Below are 19162 nucleotides of genomic sequence, written 5' to 3' on the forward strand. Positions count from 1 at the left end.
ATTTCTATATGATGCACTCTTAAGATGAAAGTTTCTTAAAACCTTAAAGAATAAATGATAATTTTCTCTAAGTGTATCTGCAATAGGGATTCCTCACTGTGATTAGGCAGTTCCTTTGGCTGTGGACACTGTGAATAATGTCAAGAGATATCTCAAAATTCTCCTACAAAAACTTGAAGAAAAATTAAAATAAAAAACTAAATGTCATTTGGACCTTCCCTCTACCCAATTCTTTCTCCCAAATAAATTGTAGTTAAACAAGTAATAACACATAAAAAAATCTAGAATCAAACTCATCATCCTCTGCCTACAAAGTAGCTCTTCCTCCTTGATTTTTAATTTATGTTAATTGGACCAGTGAGCCTAACAAAGAACATACTCAATAAATGCTTCTTGACTTGAATTGGATAATCTGTCTAATATTGGTAACATTAGTGTATTTTAAAATTTATTAGCTTTTGCATTTATTATCTCTAGGCCTTGTAACATCCCTTTTAGAGCTCTGTCTGCTGAGAAGAGAGAGATTTGTTAACATTTAAGGACATAGAGTTGCTTAGTGGCAGATCTGGAGTTAGATTCATTTATCTTCTAGCTTAAATTTGTTTGTTCTTTGTAGATTCCACTATTATATATATAATATGTACATATATACATACATATATAATTATATATAACTAGTTATATAATATAACATAATAACTCAAAAAAACTCAAGAAATAAAAGCATTCGTGTATTTTCTAATTATATTGATGTCACATTTAGTAGCCCTTTGCTGAAACTAAAATCTCATCAGAGTAATATTGAATGGTAGTAGTGTCATAAAAATAATGAAAAACATATTAACTGACTTGGTTTAATATGTGTTCTATCAATCAAGAATAAAACACCCTCACTAATATGGGTGATGTGTATTATCATTCTCCTTCACCACACTGTTCAGTACACTGCTCTGTGAGGGCAAAGACCAGGGCGATCATCTGCATCATTGTCCTCCCAGCACCTTGCTACACCTAACTAACACAATTAATTGAATAGGTATGAATATTGACTATTTAATCAACTGCTCATGAGGTTTATTATTCATTTTTTATTCATTAACAAGTGACTTCTTTGCTAGGCCTCTGTCAAAAGGAGGGTAAATAAGACATGACCCCACCCTCACGGAGTTTATAGTTCAACGAGGAAGATAGACTTATAAGCAGATGTTTGTGACACAAAACAGTCAATGCACTAGAAGATATTTGAGCTGAATACAGACAAGAGAACTGCTAACTCCATTCTGGGAAATCAGAAAAGCTTTTCAGGAAAGGATTACTTTTAACTGGGTCTTGAAGCATGGGAGGACAGAAAGAGAAATGGTGGAGGATGCAAAGATGCTTTACTAAAGAAATCTGAAAAAAGAGTATTTTCTCTCAAGAACTTAGAAGTCATTACTATTTAAAATGACTTTTTGGACTTTTATTTTGTTTTGACATTTAGAATCATACAAATTATTCTTCATTAATCAAATTTTTGGCTTCAAATACAAAGCCGCAGACAGATTGTTCCCCTTAGCCACATTCTCACATGATGATTACTTTTTCCTAAATCTGAAAATTGTGATTTGAAGTGATAGTCAGTCTTGACTACATTTGTGTCTCTTTGCTTATTTTGTTTTCACAACGTTGATTTGCACATTATGAGATGTAAATATCATTTATCAACCAGATACTATTTATTTATCATGTCCTAAACAAATAACTGCTCAAATGAAGTAGTAAAATCAAGATTTTTAAAAACAAACCATCAAAACATCATTTATACTAGTCCGAAGGGAAAAAAGAAATTTGAAGGTACACTTGATAGAATAAATTGTATCAGACCGTGAAAATGTTGATCTTGTTCATTTATATCTGTATATTCAAGAACTGGAAGTTCCTCTTAGAGATAAACAAAATGTTTCTATGTTTAAAATGTCTTAATGAATAACATAATCCTCTTTGGGGAGAAAAAAGTCACCAAGTCTTATTCTAATAATAGTTCTATTATGTTGTGTGGGTATTAGCATGTTTACTTAATATTTTCTTCAAAGAGTTGGAGTCAAAGAAAAGGACAATAACTGATTATGGTGGCGGTTAGTTACATGGCTATGATCATTTGTTAAAATTCATAGAATCATACATTTAAAAGGTTGATTTTATTGTATGTAAATTTAAATTTTTTTTTTTTTTTTTTTAAAGAAAAGAGATGAGAGGCAGGAAGGGAGGTGAAGTGGACTTTCAGTTTTATCAGTTGGAGAAAATTAAACTCTCAGGCTTTCACCTGACACTGTTTTGGACTCCTTTCCAGGAAGGCAAACACTTGGTACATTTCAAGCAGAAAAATTAAAACCAATTACCCACACAGGCCAAGAATGAAGAGCAGAAAACTTGAGATTTGACAAGAAGGAAAGAGATCCAAGACAGGAAATTGACTTGGTCAGACGTGTGGAAAATGAAGGCAACCCACGAGGCCATTAGTGGAGGTCCCCATAAGACAGCCTCTGCCTCTGCACCCCCACCCCCAGCCTCAGCTGTCTCCAGCTGGGAGGATTTATTTCAGAGGAGCTGTGCCAGCCTCTTCCAGGGAAACACAGTCGGAGCATGTTTTGCTAAGCGATGCTGCAAAGGGGGCGCAGGTGGCACGCTGGAAGCATCTTCCTTAGGAAGAAAAGAGGGAGGCAACCACAGCCAGTGCCCCTGATCTTGATCTAAGAAAACTCAACTCTGCTGAACAGATACTGTGGCCCCAAAGCTGAACAAGGGACAATCCAGTTAAGAAGCTTTCATTCTTCGAAAACAATGGAGACAGTATATTTTCTTGTCTCCTGTTACTGAAATGCATCGAGAGGCAAACACATTAAGATGACCATTAGAAATGACCTAAAGATAATGGGACTGAAAAGCGTTAAAAAGGATATGGAAGTGGATTAGCATCATTGGATAGAAGCCAGTGTTAGATCAAAACTGCACAAGGATTAGCCAAAGAGGATATAGACTAATGCGTAACCCCAAGCCAAGCACTTCTGTTAGCCCAACAGTCTGTGCAGGGGTAGAACTGATTCTCACAGAAAGTGCTGTAGTTTAAATGAAAGGGAGGAAAAATATGTATAGCCAGTCTTCGAACAAAAATTAAAAATTGCTGCATGTTTGAATCCTATCTATCTACCACTTATTAGTTTTGTGACCTGGGGTGAGTTATTTTATTATTATAATTTTTTTTTTTTGGTATTTCTGCTCAGTTTATCCAATGGGGGAGAGTATTAGTGCCTGCTTCATAGAGTCATATTAAATGATAATATATATAAGGCACTTAAAACAGTGCCCGACACATAATAAGTGCTATATAAATGCTAATTGATAGGGTTGTCATATAACAAACATTCCAGATTAGAGTTGGTCTCAATATGCTGATACCCAGTATATTCTGAAATAACCCTGAAACCTGACCAAGGTCTGTGAATCATGCAGAGACTTGTTTATAAAAATTCCCAAAGTTTTCTTGCTGAGCCATTTACTAAGACTTACACTGATTCTTTCAGGATTTTTAGCCATATCAGCCTTGAACTCAGTTCTAGTATTGCTAGTTCCCAAGGCCCATATTATTAGAATAACAATGAAGTAGCATAAGTTCCAGGTTGGCAGGCAGGTGACTAAGTATCTAGTTGAGCTATTTCTCTGAGTCACTTCTCCTTCTTGAGCATAAGAATCCTCCCATCACAGGAGAGGGTATGACATTTTCTTATTCTATTCGAACATTTTAGGTGTCTTTTTACATTTTTTATTTGAATATCTTTGTTGCTGAGATGGAGTGCAAGAAGACTTTGCTTGTGATCTAATACGCTTCTCCCAATGCCTTCTGGACGTCTATATCTGGGTTCTCACTCCCTGCAGGCTCCTCCACTTCTGTATGTGAAGGCAGATTTTCACCTTTCCTCTCACCCCATGTGACTGACATCCTTTCTTTCCTGAGATTCCTGAAAATAACTGCACCATTCTTTCGGTCCCCAGTAAAAGCTTCACATGCCCCCAATCTTCATTGTCTGTCTACATCTCTCTTCTCTATCTCCTCCCTGTCATCTCTGAGCAGCTGCCTGCATTCAGGCTTTTCTAGGCTTTCCTTTGCCTAGTGCTTCTTATATTTTAATATGCATACGATCACCTGGAGATTCTGTTCAAATGCAGATTATGATTCTGTAGGTCCCAGCCAGCCAGAGATTCTGTATTTCTAACGATACCAGGTGGTGACAAAACTGCTTGTATCCTACCACACTCTCAGGAGCAAGGCACATAGTCTTCTAGTGCTAAAATGTTATGGCTTACATAATTCAATAGTAAATAAGATCTCTTCACAATAAAACCTTAACCTATGTTTTTGCCTTAACTCTTACAATCCCTAGCCTACATTTAATCTAATTTATCTAACTACCTATATTTAATCTAACTAGTTGCTTTTGGGATGTGTTTTTCACTTTCTGCCTTCATGCCTTGCTCAGGTTTGAAATGCCATCGTTCTCCTTTTATTTCTATTATGCAAAATCTTATAACTCCTTAAAGACCTGACACATATACCACTCTGTCCACAAAAAAAATCGATTTCTCTAAAATTTATCCTTTTCTTTAAATGCCTGTGGTGCTTTGTTTACTTTTTTAAATGATGATTAAATTCTGCTTTGTAATTTATAAACTTATGCATCTGCCACCTCTCCCATCAGACTCAGGGCTCCTTGAGGGGATGCTTCCAAGCAGGAAAGAACTGTTTAGAGCAAATAAATGGAAGCACTCCATCACTAATTACTCAAAGTCATATAGGCTAAAAATATAAAACATTCAAAAAAAGGCTTAGCTTTATGCAGCATTGTACTATTAGCCATTACTGAGGGTGACTTGGGGTGGGGGGTATGCCTTCTACGTTTCATTCATTTACCCTATTCTTCTGAGTGCTGCCTCTATGTAAGATCCCATGCTGAGGGCTGTGGCAGGACCTAAAAGTTAAGGCCAGTGTCCTGAAGGTCTTCGCCATCTGGTGGCAGAGACAGTGAGGGGGTGCCTCTGGGGGGCTTCCACCACGAATCCTGTCTGAGGTATGTTTCTGGACAGGAGTGGTGAGTCTGGTCTGTGACCTAATTATTATGTTCTGAAACACTATGACTCTGGATATAGTATACTTATTAAGCAAACGCTATGAGAATTTGTCTAGAAATATACTTTCAATGTAATTTTGTCCTGTATTTGATAGCTTCCCTTTCAAACATTTATAACCACCACCTATGCTTTCATCATTCACTCCAGTGTCTCTGTATGAGGCTGACACATTCAACTTTACAATGCCTTAAAGGAAAACAGAGTGTTTCTCTCGTGAACTTAAGCCCCTCTATTCATCCATGAGTGACTCTCTTGAGAATTAAGTTTCATGGGCACTTTGGATGCCTTCGTAAGGAGGAAGATCTGTGTTGTCCTCAAGCTTAGTGATGAGGGCAAGTGAAGACCAGTTTGTGACTTCTGCCTCTCCTGAGAAATTACATTCTTAAAAAGTCTAAATATGTGATTCCCAAACGCTCCTCTTTATAATCTAAAAATTAGAGAATTTTAGAGCTTGAAGGTAGTTTAGAGATAGACCAGTCCATTCCCTCGTTTTCCTCACTGAGAAAACAGTCCCATGATCACACATGAGTTTAGTGGCAGAGTGAGGCCTTACCCTTAAGTTTTCTGAGATAAGGCTATGTGGCTAAGAGGGAAAAAATGACATATATAGATAAATGGTAGTTGACAGGTCATAGATAGATGATAGATGAGAGAGAGAGAGAGAGAGAGAGAGAGAGAGAAAGAGAGAGAGAGAGTTATAGTGTCTAAGTGGGAGGAAGAAAACTATATAACTATGTAGCAATTTTATTATCCAGCTATCTAATTTATCTCTCTGGTGGTATGAGGAGGAGAAAAAGGGAAGTCTTTATCCTTAAATGGTAAGGATATCCTATTCCATCTTTTGGGTTTCTCTCTTCTCCTTTTCATCCTTCTTCTCTCTGAATCTTAGTGATCAATTCTTGTAGATTCCACGCCAAGAAACGCATGCCTCCTGGCTTACAACCTCTGAGATAGTGTCCACTCTGAGGTTTCCATTGTGTCCCTGCCTCAAACGCTTGTTATGCTTTATAGGAAGTCCTTAAATAATGTCATTTCGTTCAACATAGTTTCATTATATGATGAAATGCTGTAGGAACTTAACTCTTGTTTATATCAATTAGCCTATGGTAAAATTGGTTTTATTATACGCCATTGCTCTTAAAGTTGCAGAATCTATTGACAACTTTAAGTGAGGACTTACTGTTCTTCAAGCTGCAGCCTGTCTCTCCAGCTATAGTCACTCATCAATTGCCTCTGTGCCTGCCCCAACAGTACACAAACAAATGTTCAAAACATGAGACTCATTTCTCTCCCTTTCCATCTCCCTTTTAGAATTCCCATTTCTTTAATATTTTTCTCTCAATATCTCATGTCTACTTTCAATAGCCTTCCAAAGAAAACGCAAGTCCTTCCTTCCCCACAAAGTCTTCCCCCATCTCATTCACTTATTCAAGAAGCATTTAACGAACACCTACTATATGACAGGCCCACATGGAGTAGAGGACAAATAGACACAGTCTCATGACACTTACAGTCTAGTGTGGGCTATAAATAAGTAACTGAGCACTTGTAATAACTGCTCTGAAGGAAAAGCCTGGGACAAGGACAATTTAATATACATTAAAATCTTCCACACTGCTTCCCATCAAGAAAGAGTTTATCGACTATCAAGTTGAATTTTTTTCAAGTCTGAGAGATCTGGTGGCAGACTCTATTAGCATTCATTTGCATATGGGTTCTGTGAGAACCATTGCTAGTACTCTGAGTTTTGTGGACTAGGACACCTCATAGGTGGCTGATAATCAAGTGGTCAGTCCCAGGTGGGAAAAATTCTTGGAGCAGTTCTGCATGGATAGAAACACAGCCTGGATCAAGCAACTGCTTTTTTAGGGTGTGAACTGGTAAGAATTCCAGTTCTCTGAAGCTTGAATGAAATACACACAGCACACTTTAATGTAAACTCAGCCAAAAGCTGGCTGGGGAACAAATGACTGCCAAATAGCTTGCACTGGTCTAGTTGCGAGTCTTCCATTGAAGATTGTGTCAGTAGAGTTCTTCCCTCCAATATCACCATGTTATATACCTAGTGAGAATATTTAGTAGTTTGGGGATATATAGCAGAACGAAATGGAAAACATTTTAGATCACTTCTTATTTCTGTTCTTAATATCAGAAACATTATCTGGCTAAGCTCCTTGTAAAGAGATAGAAAGATCATTTTTAGTATTTCTGGGGTGGTAGCAATAGATGAGAGTTACTGATGTACTCTGCACTCTATGCTGGTTGCAATACCATATCACCTTCCTGACACACACATTTGCACATCTTGCACCCGAGCAGGCACACACACGGCAGGCATAGCACTCTGAGGCAATCAAGGCCCATCAAGGGCACTCTCTACTTGTGGTTTATTTTCTGCTTTCAAGTTCCATTAAGTGCCATTTGAGAGTGACTAGTTTATAATGGCCCACACTTGGGGAAACCAGTTCAAGAGCAATTTATATGCCCCAAATTAACATATGCAAAACAAGAAAAACAAATTGTGTCAGGAGGAAACCAAAATCATTTTAAAAAGAAGTTCTAAACAGCAGCAAAAATAAAACAACTGTTTTCAAGATAGTTAACTTTAAAAAAAAAAATCAAGAAATGATTTAATTTTAAAGGAATAAATTAGGAAAATAAAGGACTTTGTTAGAGTTTGATATATTTTATATCAGATTTTTTGTTACTTTATTTTAATATCTACTTTTTGTAAAAGATTGGAAGCATATTTTGTGCTCCAGTATTCTACGCCTCCCTCTATCATATAAATGCTAAATTAGCAATCTAAAAATACTTTGATGTTACTAGTAAACCATATGAAAAAGAACATAACTGTAAAATTCCTAAAATTCTTTACTGATTTGATTTCTCTTGACCCCATATCTTAAAAATACAGTAGTAATACTTCAGGTTTCACGTTATATAGGGCTAAATGATTTGCTTATTCATCAGTTTACATGATGAGGTGAAATAAACACTAATTATTTAAATGATATGGTATAAAATGATTTCTAGCCACTCTTTTTTCTCTCTCTTTTATTGGTACCAACAGTTAATTAGGAACCAATAAAGAAAAAGAATACTTGCTGTTAAGCTCGATTTCTTCTCTGTCAATTTTATTTAAGATTGCTGGGGGTCATCTTGTCTTGCCTTGGAAAACAGGAGCCCTCATGGAGGCCTGGAACCTGAAGTTTGTTGAGGGCTTCCTGTCTAGAAACCTAGTGTACGGAAGTAGAATGAAAGAAATCTTTCTACAGATCTCCACAAACTCATGGAGTAGAGTCTGTAGAGAAAGGCCACCACCAGATGTATAAAGTGCAGCTTTATGGCCTCGATTTTGAAGGTTACATTCATCAGCTGCATAATATTAAAATCGATGTTATTCAGTTTTTAGCATTCCTAGAGAGCAAGTAAAGGTTAACGGACTGTGGAAATGCCATCCAATTTGCCAACTTAACAAACCTAGTTTAATGCCAGAATTTAAAATAAAAGGAGAAGGTAATAGTGAAGTATGAGTGAGAAGAGTTGAAATCTTAAGAGTGTCATCAGTGACCCAAGAATTGAAGCTTTGTTAAATCTTATGTGGGATTTGGAATGAAGTGCCAGAGATAAAGAACCACCCATATTTTGAAAACATTTACTCTGGCCTAGGTGCAGAGGTGGAGATGGGAGGAGGTTCCCACTGCTATGATGCCCTTTGCTGGCTTCTCAGAGAGCCCAAACAAGCTGCTCTCTGGGACAGGAGCAGGTGGTAAAGTCAAATCATCAAGGGTACCAAAAGTCCTCAGTCAAGATAACACTGCCATTCATGGATACCAGACGAGTATGTTTATGTACCAGGCTCTCACAATCTGAACACAATACACATGCTCTCTTGTCATCTTCCCAATAGTACTGTGAGGAGGGGTTTAGCTTTAATTTTCAGCTAAGAAAGCCTCTGAGCAGTTAAACACCTTGCCCACAGTCACATGGTAACAGGGTGACTTGGAATCAAAGCTTACCTGGTTTGGTTCTAAAGCCCATCCCAATAGCTACTATGCTTTACTGCTCGGCTCTGCCATTTGCCTTACCTGATGCCCTAGTGTGGCTCAGAACTCATAAGTGAAACCAGTACTCTACTACACAGCACACGCTGCTAGTTGAAGTCTTCATTTTCATATTTCTTTTTCCTCTACCTTTTCCATTTCTATCCAAAGACCCTTTTAGATCACTAATTTCTTATAGGCAAGGGAAAATGAGATAGAGAAAGAGACTGAGTAGGAGTAAAGAAAGTGAGAAAGTCCAAAAGAGAATTCATCTTAGAGTTGAGAGGAAAAAAAGAGAAATACACTAGCTCATCATGACAACAAAGCTTTGGCTTTCGTGCAAGAGCAATGAGGGAAAAGAAAAAAAAAGGCAGATGCTTTTAAGTCTCTTAATCATAAATCATGTTGGGACATCATTATTTTTTGTTTGTTTGGGCTAAATACAACTATGTGATTAATTTTATTGTAGCATAGTCAGCTTCAATGCTGTTTACAGGAAGACTGGAAAATATTTTTATTTGTTTAATTATTGGCTTCTAATTTGCTTGACTTTATTTTTCATTAGATTTATAAATTACTTTCAGAAGGCACCTTACTTTCTGTAATGTTTTCTTCTTGGATCCTGTGAGAGACTTTTTTTATATATTCTTAGCTTTTTCCTGTTCTGTCCTTGAACACCACTCCTTTCCTCAACATATTACCTTCGTTTTTTTTTTTTCCTTTCCGAGCACTACAGCCACAAATGCAGCTGTACACATCCATCTGACTGGAACAATGTGAAGATTTCACAATGAGTCAAGTCCAGGCTCACTTTAACTTACATGCAAAATAGAAACATCATTTCGTTTGATAAGCTTCTCCTACCATTTTTAGCTCTTTAACAGCAAAGGGCCAGAATATGAAGATGTCCATGTTTTTGAGCCAGCAGTGGAAGGGCATTTCACTTCATTCACAAGATTGTTTTCTCTTCTTGTTTAAATTATTCTGAATCATGCAGTATATATAAAGGACCGGGGAAAACAGCCATGGCATTAAAAAAAAAAAAAAAAAAAAAAGAAGAAGCTAGTGACTTAAATAGTGAAACTGAATTGATTGCTTTGAAATGTGTCACATAGCCCCCCTTCTTCCCAGAGCAGAAACCATTAGAGAAGATATTGCCAGATTCTATATTGTTCTCACTACCTTTCATTCCAGGCAATTGAAAAGTATTAAATGGTGCAGAAGGCAGTTTAGCATGGCCTGATTAATTTTAAGAGGTTCATGACTGTGACAATGTCCTGATGACTAAGCCTTACATATGATGGTACTGTTTATGAATGAATGAATTCACATGCTTTAATGAAGATTTCTTTGTTTTGTGGGTGATGATAGATTCACTAAGGACCAGAAGTAACTCAGCTAGGTTCTGAGAGAAGTCTTTAATATTCATTTTAACCCCAAGACTAAAAACATAGTATATGGAAAGTATCTTTGGAGAAGTAATTTATTCCTGCTATATTGGTAAGATATTTCTTTTCAATGGTAATTTATTGAATTGTATTCTTATAATCATATAGCTGTATTTAAAAAAAATATGCAAACATCTAAGGATAAATTGCAAGAAACTGGGAAAAATGTCAGGACACCATTTTGTATACCATGGTCTGCAATAATAATTTTGGTTCAATTTTTGTCCCCATATCTTATGCCAACAAAGACTGATTTATAAAGTATGTTCCCCAGTCCAGAACCAGATAATACTGGAGATAATTACTATGCCTGGTTAGAATTTAAGAGCAATTTCCTGAGGCACCACTTGTAAAAGTGAAAGAACATATATTAGAATGAGTGCTGGTCAGCTATATACTAAAAGAAGAATAAGGAATTGTTGCATAGAGTCTGTTTTCCAATATTAGTTTAAACAATATCTGTGTTATGCCTGATGATCCCACAGAACCTTTAATAGTGTGATTTTACTGTGTGGATTCACAAATTATTTTTAAGCTTTTTAGGCACGCAGAAAAATCAAATCATAGTCCAATTTCAAACAAGTTATTTACAAATATTATCAGTGCTTTATCAGCTAAAACTAAGAATTATTAAGATCTAAAGCAGAATTTAGATTTCTTCTGGAATCTAAACTATATTTTTATTTTATACAAGAAAAGAATCATTGGCTTTATCAGCAAACATCTTATTAGATTTAGAACATTTTAAAAGAACACCAAAAACTTCAAGAACTTTGTTTTGTTTTCATCTAAATAAACCCATTAAATTTTAAAGAAAAGCTAATTCTGAAGATTTAACATATAATTCAATTTAAAAACAGACTCATACATTTGTTAAGGTCTATCTGAACCTAAGAAAAATTTTAGCTTAAAATAAACCAGTGATAGGTACATTTAATTTTGCCTTGGAAAATTATTGTTGATTAGTGTTCACAGTTTTTAGGTTTTCTAAATTTATCCCTGCTTTTAAAATGATGAGATTTGCTTCTTATGAATGTTGGCAAAACCAAATGAGGGACTGAGCAAACCTGTGGCAAGTTAAAACAAAGACCTACTAAGTTAGGCCATTGTTTGGGATTTAAAAAATCTCTTATCCATTTAGCTTTGACTTATTTATTTTGTATAAATTATCTTCGGTTATTTGATTTGGCAATCAAAAAGCTCAGCTAGAGAAAAAATGGAATTTTTGAAGATAAATCTAGATGTAAAAAAAAAAAGAAAAAGAAAAATCTTAGCTATTTGATACAAAAAAGATCCTGTCAGAGTCTGGTGGATTTTAAAAACTAAAGATTTTGTCCATTGCTAGCTTAAAGAAATAAGAAGGCAGACAGTTTTTTTTATCTAAATTTATTAGAAGAAAAAAAACAGATTTAAAACAATGAGTAACAACAAATTTCATTAAATATTAAACATTTTAGTTATCAAAGATATTTAGACAATACGTTCCTAATATTTCTGCACAGCAGAAACACGCTAATTATAGAGCTCAGACTGTCACGTGCTCATGTGAGTTTGTTTTTGGCATAAAAGAATATCTAAAGTCACATTTAAACAAATGTGATAATAGACAAACTGATAGCAACTTACGGTTGATTCTCAAAGCTTTCACAAACTATCACGTGTGACTGACATCCCCTTAGGGTGAATGCTTTACGGGCTCTTCACATAACATTGAATAACAAACTGAATTCATTTTCCTTAAAGTTAGTAGTACTAGTAAAGTTATTTAAAATTGAACTAGAAATTATGTTCCTGTTTAGCATGATATTAGCACAATAAAAATGAACATATTATAAGTAAACTGATTATTTTATATCAAAAGTTAGAAAATAAAATGACATACATAGAACACTCTTCAATGATAATAAACAATCATTTAAAATGGAGCGAGCTATTTAGTACACGATGTCTGTGAGTGCCCTTGCTCAGGGAAGAGTTTCCCTTTGTAATTTCTCAGTTTCCCTTTTCTACTCTATGTAAAACACTGAGAAACATAGTCTCATACTTACTGTATTTTTAAAGATCTACTATAGAAAATGTTACATTTTTAAACTTATAGCTTTTAGTAAAAAAAAGAAACTCAACGAGTGTCCTTTCTTTTTTTTTTTTTTTTTTTTCCGTTGCATATAACATTCATGAATGTCCACTAGGCACAAGGGAATTTGTTTATGCTGCAAAACGTTCTCTATATAGTGAGGATATCAAACATACTGAAATGACAAATGGTTTCCAACCAGTGAACTAAGAGGAAACAAATGCAAGAAGACTTGTTTTAATCACTAAACATTGCAAGTTTTTTTTTTTTTAAAACGATGTTTGTAAACTTGCCCACAAAAGCTGGGTAACATTAAACAGCCAGTAAGGCACTTTGTCAGAGAGACGAAGTAGTAAAGGCTGGATGATTGGCAATTTGTTTAATAGGAAACATTCTATACTTAGAGCAAAATCTGGAGCTGGTCGGTCCTTTTACTGATTTACTATCAAACAGAAGTGGGGAAAACTTTAAAATTTTCTGTTTTGCTTTGTTTATCAATTTTCCCTGCAGAAGTCTTTTAGTTGTAATTTAAAAAATATATTAGGAGCTATCAATTTAAATAACATATCATTTTTCAATCAAATATTTAAAAGAATATTAACATATTCACTAATATTTTCAAAACATCCAAGCCACTCTATTTAAAAATGAATTACAAAACAAAAGGTCTTAGTATAAAAATGTTTCATGATAGTAACAATTCCCTTGCGACTTCTGATGGCTTCATATATTACAGTATAAGCTTTGGTATAAAACATGCAAATAAAAGCCAACAAGGTTGTGAATAGTGTTCCAAACAAAGCACTTATGAAATGAGTTTTACACAGACGCAGCAGATGAGAAAATGGTAAACACACCACTGCAGAATGATCGGAGTTTACACTTCTGCTTCTTAGTTTATGCACTTGGCTTGTTGAACATCTTCAGCAGAGTTTGAGTCATGTAATAGGGTCTTTCAGTAGAACCATCGTTTCTTTCTAAATCTTCCACTAGGAGGAAGAATGGCACAGAATAAATGTCAAAGCAAAGCTGTAAGAGAAGTAACATCGCCATCTGCTGCCTTTCTACTTTACAGCAGTTCAAAATATATTTTCTTTTTGTTTTTTAAACAGCATAGTTTGGCATCAACATTATTGTAAACATAACTATGAGAAAACAATCAGCCCTTATTATGTCAGTAAGGTACTATCTCATTCTGTCTACCAGGTCAGATTCTGCCAATAGTACATGCCTCTCAGCTGCATGATTAAGGAAATGACTTTTACCTTCTTTTGAACAGCAAACTTAGTTACAAAAAAAAAAAACCAAAAGATTCATCAGGAATATCTAAATTCACTTTCAAATTTCTTAAAAGTACAATGTTCTCAATTTGTTTTCTAAATTACCATATTTGTTCAAAATTTGTTTGGCCATCAACAATTTAGATAGGATAGTTTTAAAAAATGAGATTTGTAAATTTTAGTGTATCTCAAAAATCCTTAAACTGTAGATTTTGAGAAATATTGCTCCTTTTCAGTAATTAGTTTAATTTCTTTGTTAGAAAATGGCTTCTAAATTTTTTCCTCAGAAACAATGCTCTTTTTTACTCTAATGTATTTCCGTTACACAAAGAAGTTATTAGCGGAGAATATTTTTCTGATTAGAAATAAGCCCATAATATCATTCAAACTTAAAAGAATTAGAGATTCTTTAAGTTTTAAAGAAACTATTAAGAAATATTGATTCAAACAGCATTCTCTTTTCTACGATTTTGCTCCCAAGGGTTATATTCTTAAAATATAGCCAAGTTTAGAATGTACTTCCCCATATAGTTCAGTGAAAACTTTTGCTGTGGAGAATTTTCTCGTCTAATCAGCAGATATGTCAAACACTTAATACATAGGCCCCATCTAGGACCAAGGATTTAAAATACAAGAGTTACAATTATTAGACTTCTCCAAATTAGTCTCCTTTGTCTTTTTCAAATTTATAGCTCTTAGAACAGTGATTTTCCAACTTTTATTCATATCAGAATCACCTAGAGAACTTTATAATAATTCATAAACTGTCCCACACCTAAACACAATATATCGGAATCTCTTGGGGCGAGGCACAAGCATCCATATTTATAACAAGTTCTCAGAGTGAATCTGATACATACAAAAAAATTAAAAATTGTTTTATTTCACCATTATTAACTTTTTGACTACTCCTAAAGTAGACCTATTCCTTATAATTTCCAATACTTATTTTACTAGATCTTTGTTGTAACCCCTGTATTGTTGAATAATAAAATAATAATAATAACCATCTAGAAAGATAGGTTGCCACTCTTCTCTAAGTTATACTTCGAGGAGAATAAGCTTGAAGAAGATCCTTTGCCAAGATGTAAAGCCAACTGATACTTTTGACTGCAATAATCTCAAGAAAGTAAGCCAAGAATAAGATGGTGGCCATTTTAAGAACCAACATTTTGAAAATCTTCCTTATTCGTTGGCTTCTTGCTATTAAGCTGCCATGGACTCAATCTAAATCTAGGCTTCCACACTTTAGGATCATTAAAACTTATATTAATTTGTAACACGATATATTTTTGACTTCTTTCTTGGATACATGGATTATATTCAGATCAAAATGTTAGATCAACATGTTCTTTTCTGTTAATACATAAATAATCCTTATGTACAACCTTAGTTTAAAAGCCAAAAGGATACTACTGGGTTCAGTGCTCCTTTTGGGGTATATTTTTACACTGTTAGCCATATCATATGCACTTGCACACAGGGGATGGATAGGCAATGCACGCGAGTGTCTGATTCATGCTTTGCTGGGCCATGCAAAAGACTTGGGCATGGCTGCCAGAAACTGGCAGGTTTCTCTGGCCAGAGGGGGTGGAATATGGCAACAGCTTGAGGGACAGGCTTCCTAACCCATAGGATGCCCCCCTATAAAGGTGCCGGATGAAGTGTTTATGGAAAGCTAATAGTGTATTTCCTTAGGGTAAAATCCAAAGTGTCCTATTTTTTCTCTTTCCTCTCTGAAAGTTGGGCTAAAATTAAATCTTTTGTAGAACAAAGTCACACAATCTCTTGAATCTAGAAAAACAGGTATGCTCATGAAAAGATAAAATTACTCTTCTGAAACAAAACCAGTTTTCTATATGTTGGGAACAGGAAAATAGACATTTGTTTCTATTTGGGTTAAAGACAAAAGACATGAGTTATATAGCCATTTCAGCTTTGTTCAGAATATTTTCACGATGGCCAGAGGTTCATATTATTGAAAATGACATTCCAGAACTCAGATTCAACTTCACTATAGATATAATTTCACAAGGTTCCACAGTAAATTTTACCTAGTAACGCTCTCTATGGAACCAGTATAACACATTAACATCTACATGTTTGTTATAGACTTGACTCACCTACTGAAATATACTTCCTAGGGAACCATTAATACAAGTTCAATCACAGTTTAGAGTTGTCCACTAGCTTGAACTGTTTTATAAATATAACCATAGCACCACATTTACAAATTTAGTACCTTATGCTGGTTAACTATAAGTCAATCTTTGTATGGCTAATTGATTATACATTTATAGCGCTTTCAAAAATTGCCTGAATATCCTTTACAAATATACATTTATAAAAAGAAAGGCTATCAAAATGCTGCAATAAGAAACAGCATGCCGAGTTATAAAAGTTTTTAAAACACTTTCAGTTATCGACTTTAAAAAAATGTTCGATGTTTATACTTTGCTCTTCAGCTGGGACCATAGTCAGTCTATAAAGTATCCTAGTTCACAGAGGCTAGTGTTATCAAATGCTCGACACCTCAGATGGTACCAGGTTCTGGCTTTTTAGAAATCAGCACAGAAATTTAACATTATTCCAAAGCATCATTTGCAAATTACAAGTGACCTGATTTACAAAACTTCTACTTAAAAATGAGTGGCACTGTTTGAAGCTTTTCTACTCTTTCTGCTTCTGGGGAACTAGTTGCTTCTTGTTCAGAATTCCGTGCAGGGTAGGGGCTATGAAGTAGGGTTTTTCTGTAGATCCATCATTTCTTTCCAGATCTTCACCTGTATGTGCGGCAGCCAAAGCAGGCAAAAGCAGCAAGCAGCAGCAGAACAACAATTATATGCATTTTTATAAATTGGAGAGTCAAACAGGGAAAAATCAGAGAAATCAGTGTTAGAAAGGAAAATATAAGTCAAATTAGTGCAGTTAAGTGGCTGGCATTGGACAAAGTAAGAAGCTTCAATCTCTGCCAGGAAGCACCAAAACCTCCTAAATCCCACCTATTCTCAAACTATTTTGATAGTTTAAAGGTTAATAAAATTTTTCATATCTTTTCAAAAGTGTTATCCTTAAATTCTGTGACTGTCTATTTCAGAAAGGTAAATTGCCACACCTGCTGAGATAAAACTGAATAAAAAGTTTATTATTCCTGAGATAAATGTAGAATAATAACTAAATTTCAAAGTTCAAAGTCATTTTTATTGGTAATCCACACTCTAATGTTACAGGTGAAGAAACAGACCCAGGAATGTAAAAATGTTTCTCCTGAAGACGAAAGCTCTGGAGCAAAATCAGGATTAGGTAAAGACCCAGCTTCTTGACACCTAGTTCAGTTCTAGTCCTACTTAACTATGAGGCATCCTGTCCTAAATCTTTGTACTCTGTCTCAGATTACATTCAAAAGCTGATACCAGTGTTTTCTAACTTCTGTAATGCATGAATTTAGCTTCCTGCTTTGCCTAGCTAATGATAAAATGATGAGGTGTTCCCTGAACAGACCCTTGTTGAGTGTTTGGGGGGAAGCCCCAGAATGATGCTGAGAAGCAAGGAGAAGTTTGTATGGAATTTAAACTTCCTGCAGGTACACAGAATTCATAGTAGATAATATCTATCAATAAATATATAAATGCAACTTGATTCTAGGTTTTGACTGGTATTTTTTAAAAATTATATTATTTATAGCCTTTGTTTATTATGACATAAAGGATGAGAAATATGCAAAGCCATATAAGATAATTATATTTTGTGGAATAAATATAAATTATTTTTCATCACACTCTTTTGGGAATGGTTGGGTTTTTGTTCCATAGATTTTTACATTACACTTCACAGTGACCTCCCTCACATACAAAATAAAAAGATAAGGAGAAAACATGATAGATACCAAACATTTTTGTTCCTTCTTTCTTAATTATATTTCTACATCATATATCACATATTAGATATTGTATGTCTATGTTATAATCACCCTTGAGGTATTGATAGAAAGCCTGCTATGGATCACATTAATAATCATCTACGATTATTATTTTTTCCCATTCTGGGGCCAGAATTCTCAGTGCCTTGTAATGCTAAATGGATGCTATGTTTCTATAATGAACTGTTTGCAAGTGGTTTACATTTTTAAAAACACCAGTTTTTCTGGCAGCCAAAATAATAGGTATAAAAAGATATATAAAAAAATAGAAGGTACAGTTCCACACAATCATAATTTGGCTTAGAGTATTATTTAAGAAAAACATTTTCCAAAGTAAGATGTTGCCCATAGTAACAGTTGGGAAGGGAAGAGAAATACAATTCGGTTTCCCTTGTTCTTTATTATCAAAGACAGGAGTCTCTGAAAGGAAACTATTTGTGTTCAACACACAATGTATTGAATAAAGCTGAAATTACATCTGGTTTTCAAGAGGTTGGCAATTCTTAATATGGAAGGGTGTAAAACATTTCTTACTGCTCAAATTTAAAATCCACTGTAAATTTTAAAATGCACAAGATTTGCCAAAGTTTTCAAAGACTGGAAGCAAGTAGGATCTAGAGACTTCCTGAGATACATTTTTAAAAACATTTTCAGTGACAAGAGTGAGGAGTATCCCAGCGGGGTCTCCCTGAGGTGCTCCCATGATTAGCATCTGAGATGACAGAAGAAATCTTTGAACATTTGAGAGCTCTCTACTATGTTTTAGGCCCTACCTTATTCCCATGCTCCTGATTCCAGCTCAGGAGTTTTATACAAGTGGAGTGGATCACTCAGTAATGCTGTGTTATAGAATGTTTTCTCTACTTCTCCTAAGAGGATTGTGCCAGAGAAATAATCTCAGAGGGTACAGATGTAGGGCTAATACGTTCTGTTCTTTCACCTGCTGACCTTACTTTCTCTAGGCTGAAGATGAGAGCCAGATCAAGCTCCTGGTGGGCACTGGGTTCTCCAGGACTTGTAAGATAAGGTACTAACAGAAAACATCCATTCTATGTATGTGAGTTGCACATATCACAAAGAGGCACAGTGAACAAGGCAGTGATGAAGGTTCTAAAGAAGTCTGTATTTTAACTCTAAGCATCAGAATTGATCTAGCCATTTCCTAGACATGCTCCTCTATGAATCCTATCTTTTTGTCATCGTGTTAGTGTGACTTGCCCTCTATGTGTCTT

The 19162-nt window shown here is 35.0% G+C and overlaps 1 protein-coding gene across 1 annotated transcript in view; it reads right to left on the minus strand.

Annotated features, from left to right (window-relative positions):
• Positions 1–16681: 16681 nt before the first annotated feature.
• Positions 16682–19162, minus strand: part of SLC44A5 (solute carrier family 44 member 5) — a 116901-nt gene continuing 114420 nt past the window's right edge. The window contains exon 22 of the mRNA XM_039838462.1: positions 16682–16794. Within this exon, the coding sequence (XP_039694396.1) occupies positions 16682–16794 (113 nt within the window). The remainder of the gene's footprint in view (positions 16795–19162) is intronic.

The sequence above is a fragment of the Pteropus medius genome, unplaced genomic scaffold (genome assembly GCF_902729225.1).
Source record: "Pteropus medius unplaced genomic scaffold, Ma_sr-lr_union100, whole genome shotgun sequence".
In the NCBI taxonomy this organism is placed as follows: Eukaryota; Metazoa; Chordata; class Mammalia; order Chiroptera; family Pteropodidae; genus Pteropus; species Pteropus medius.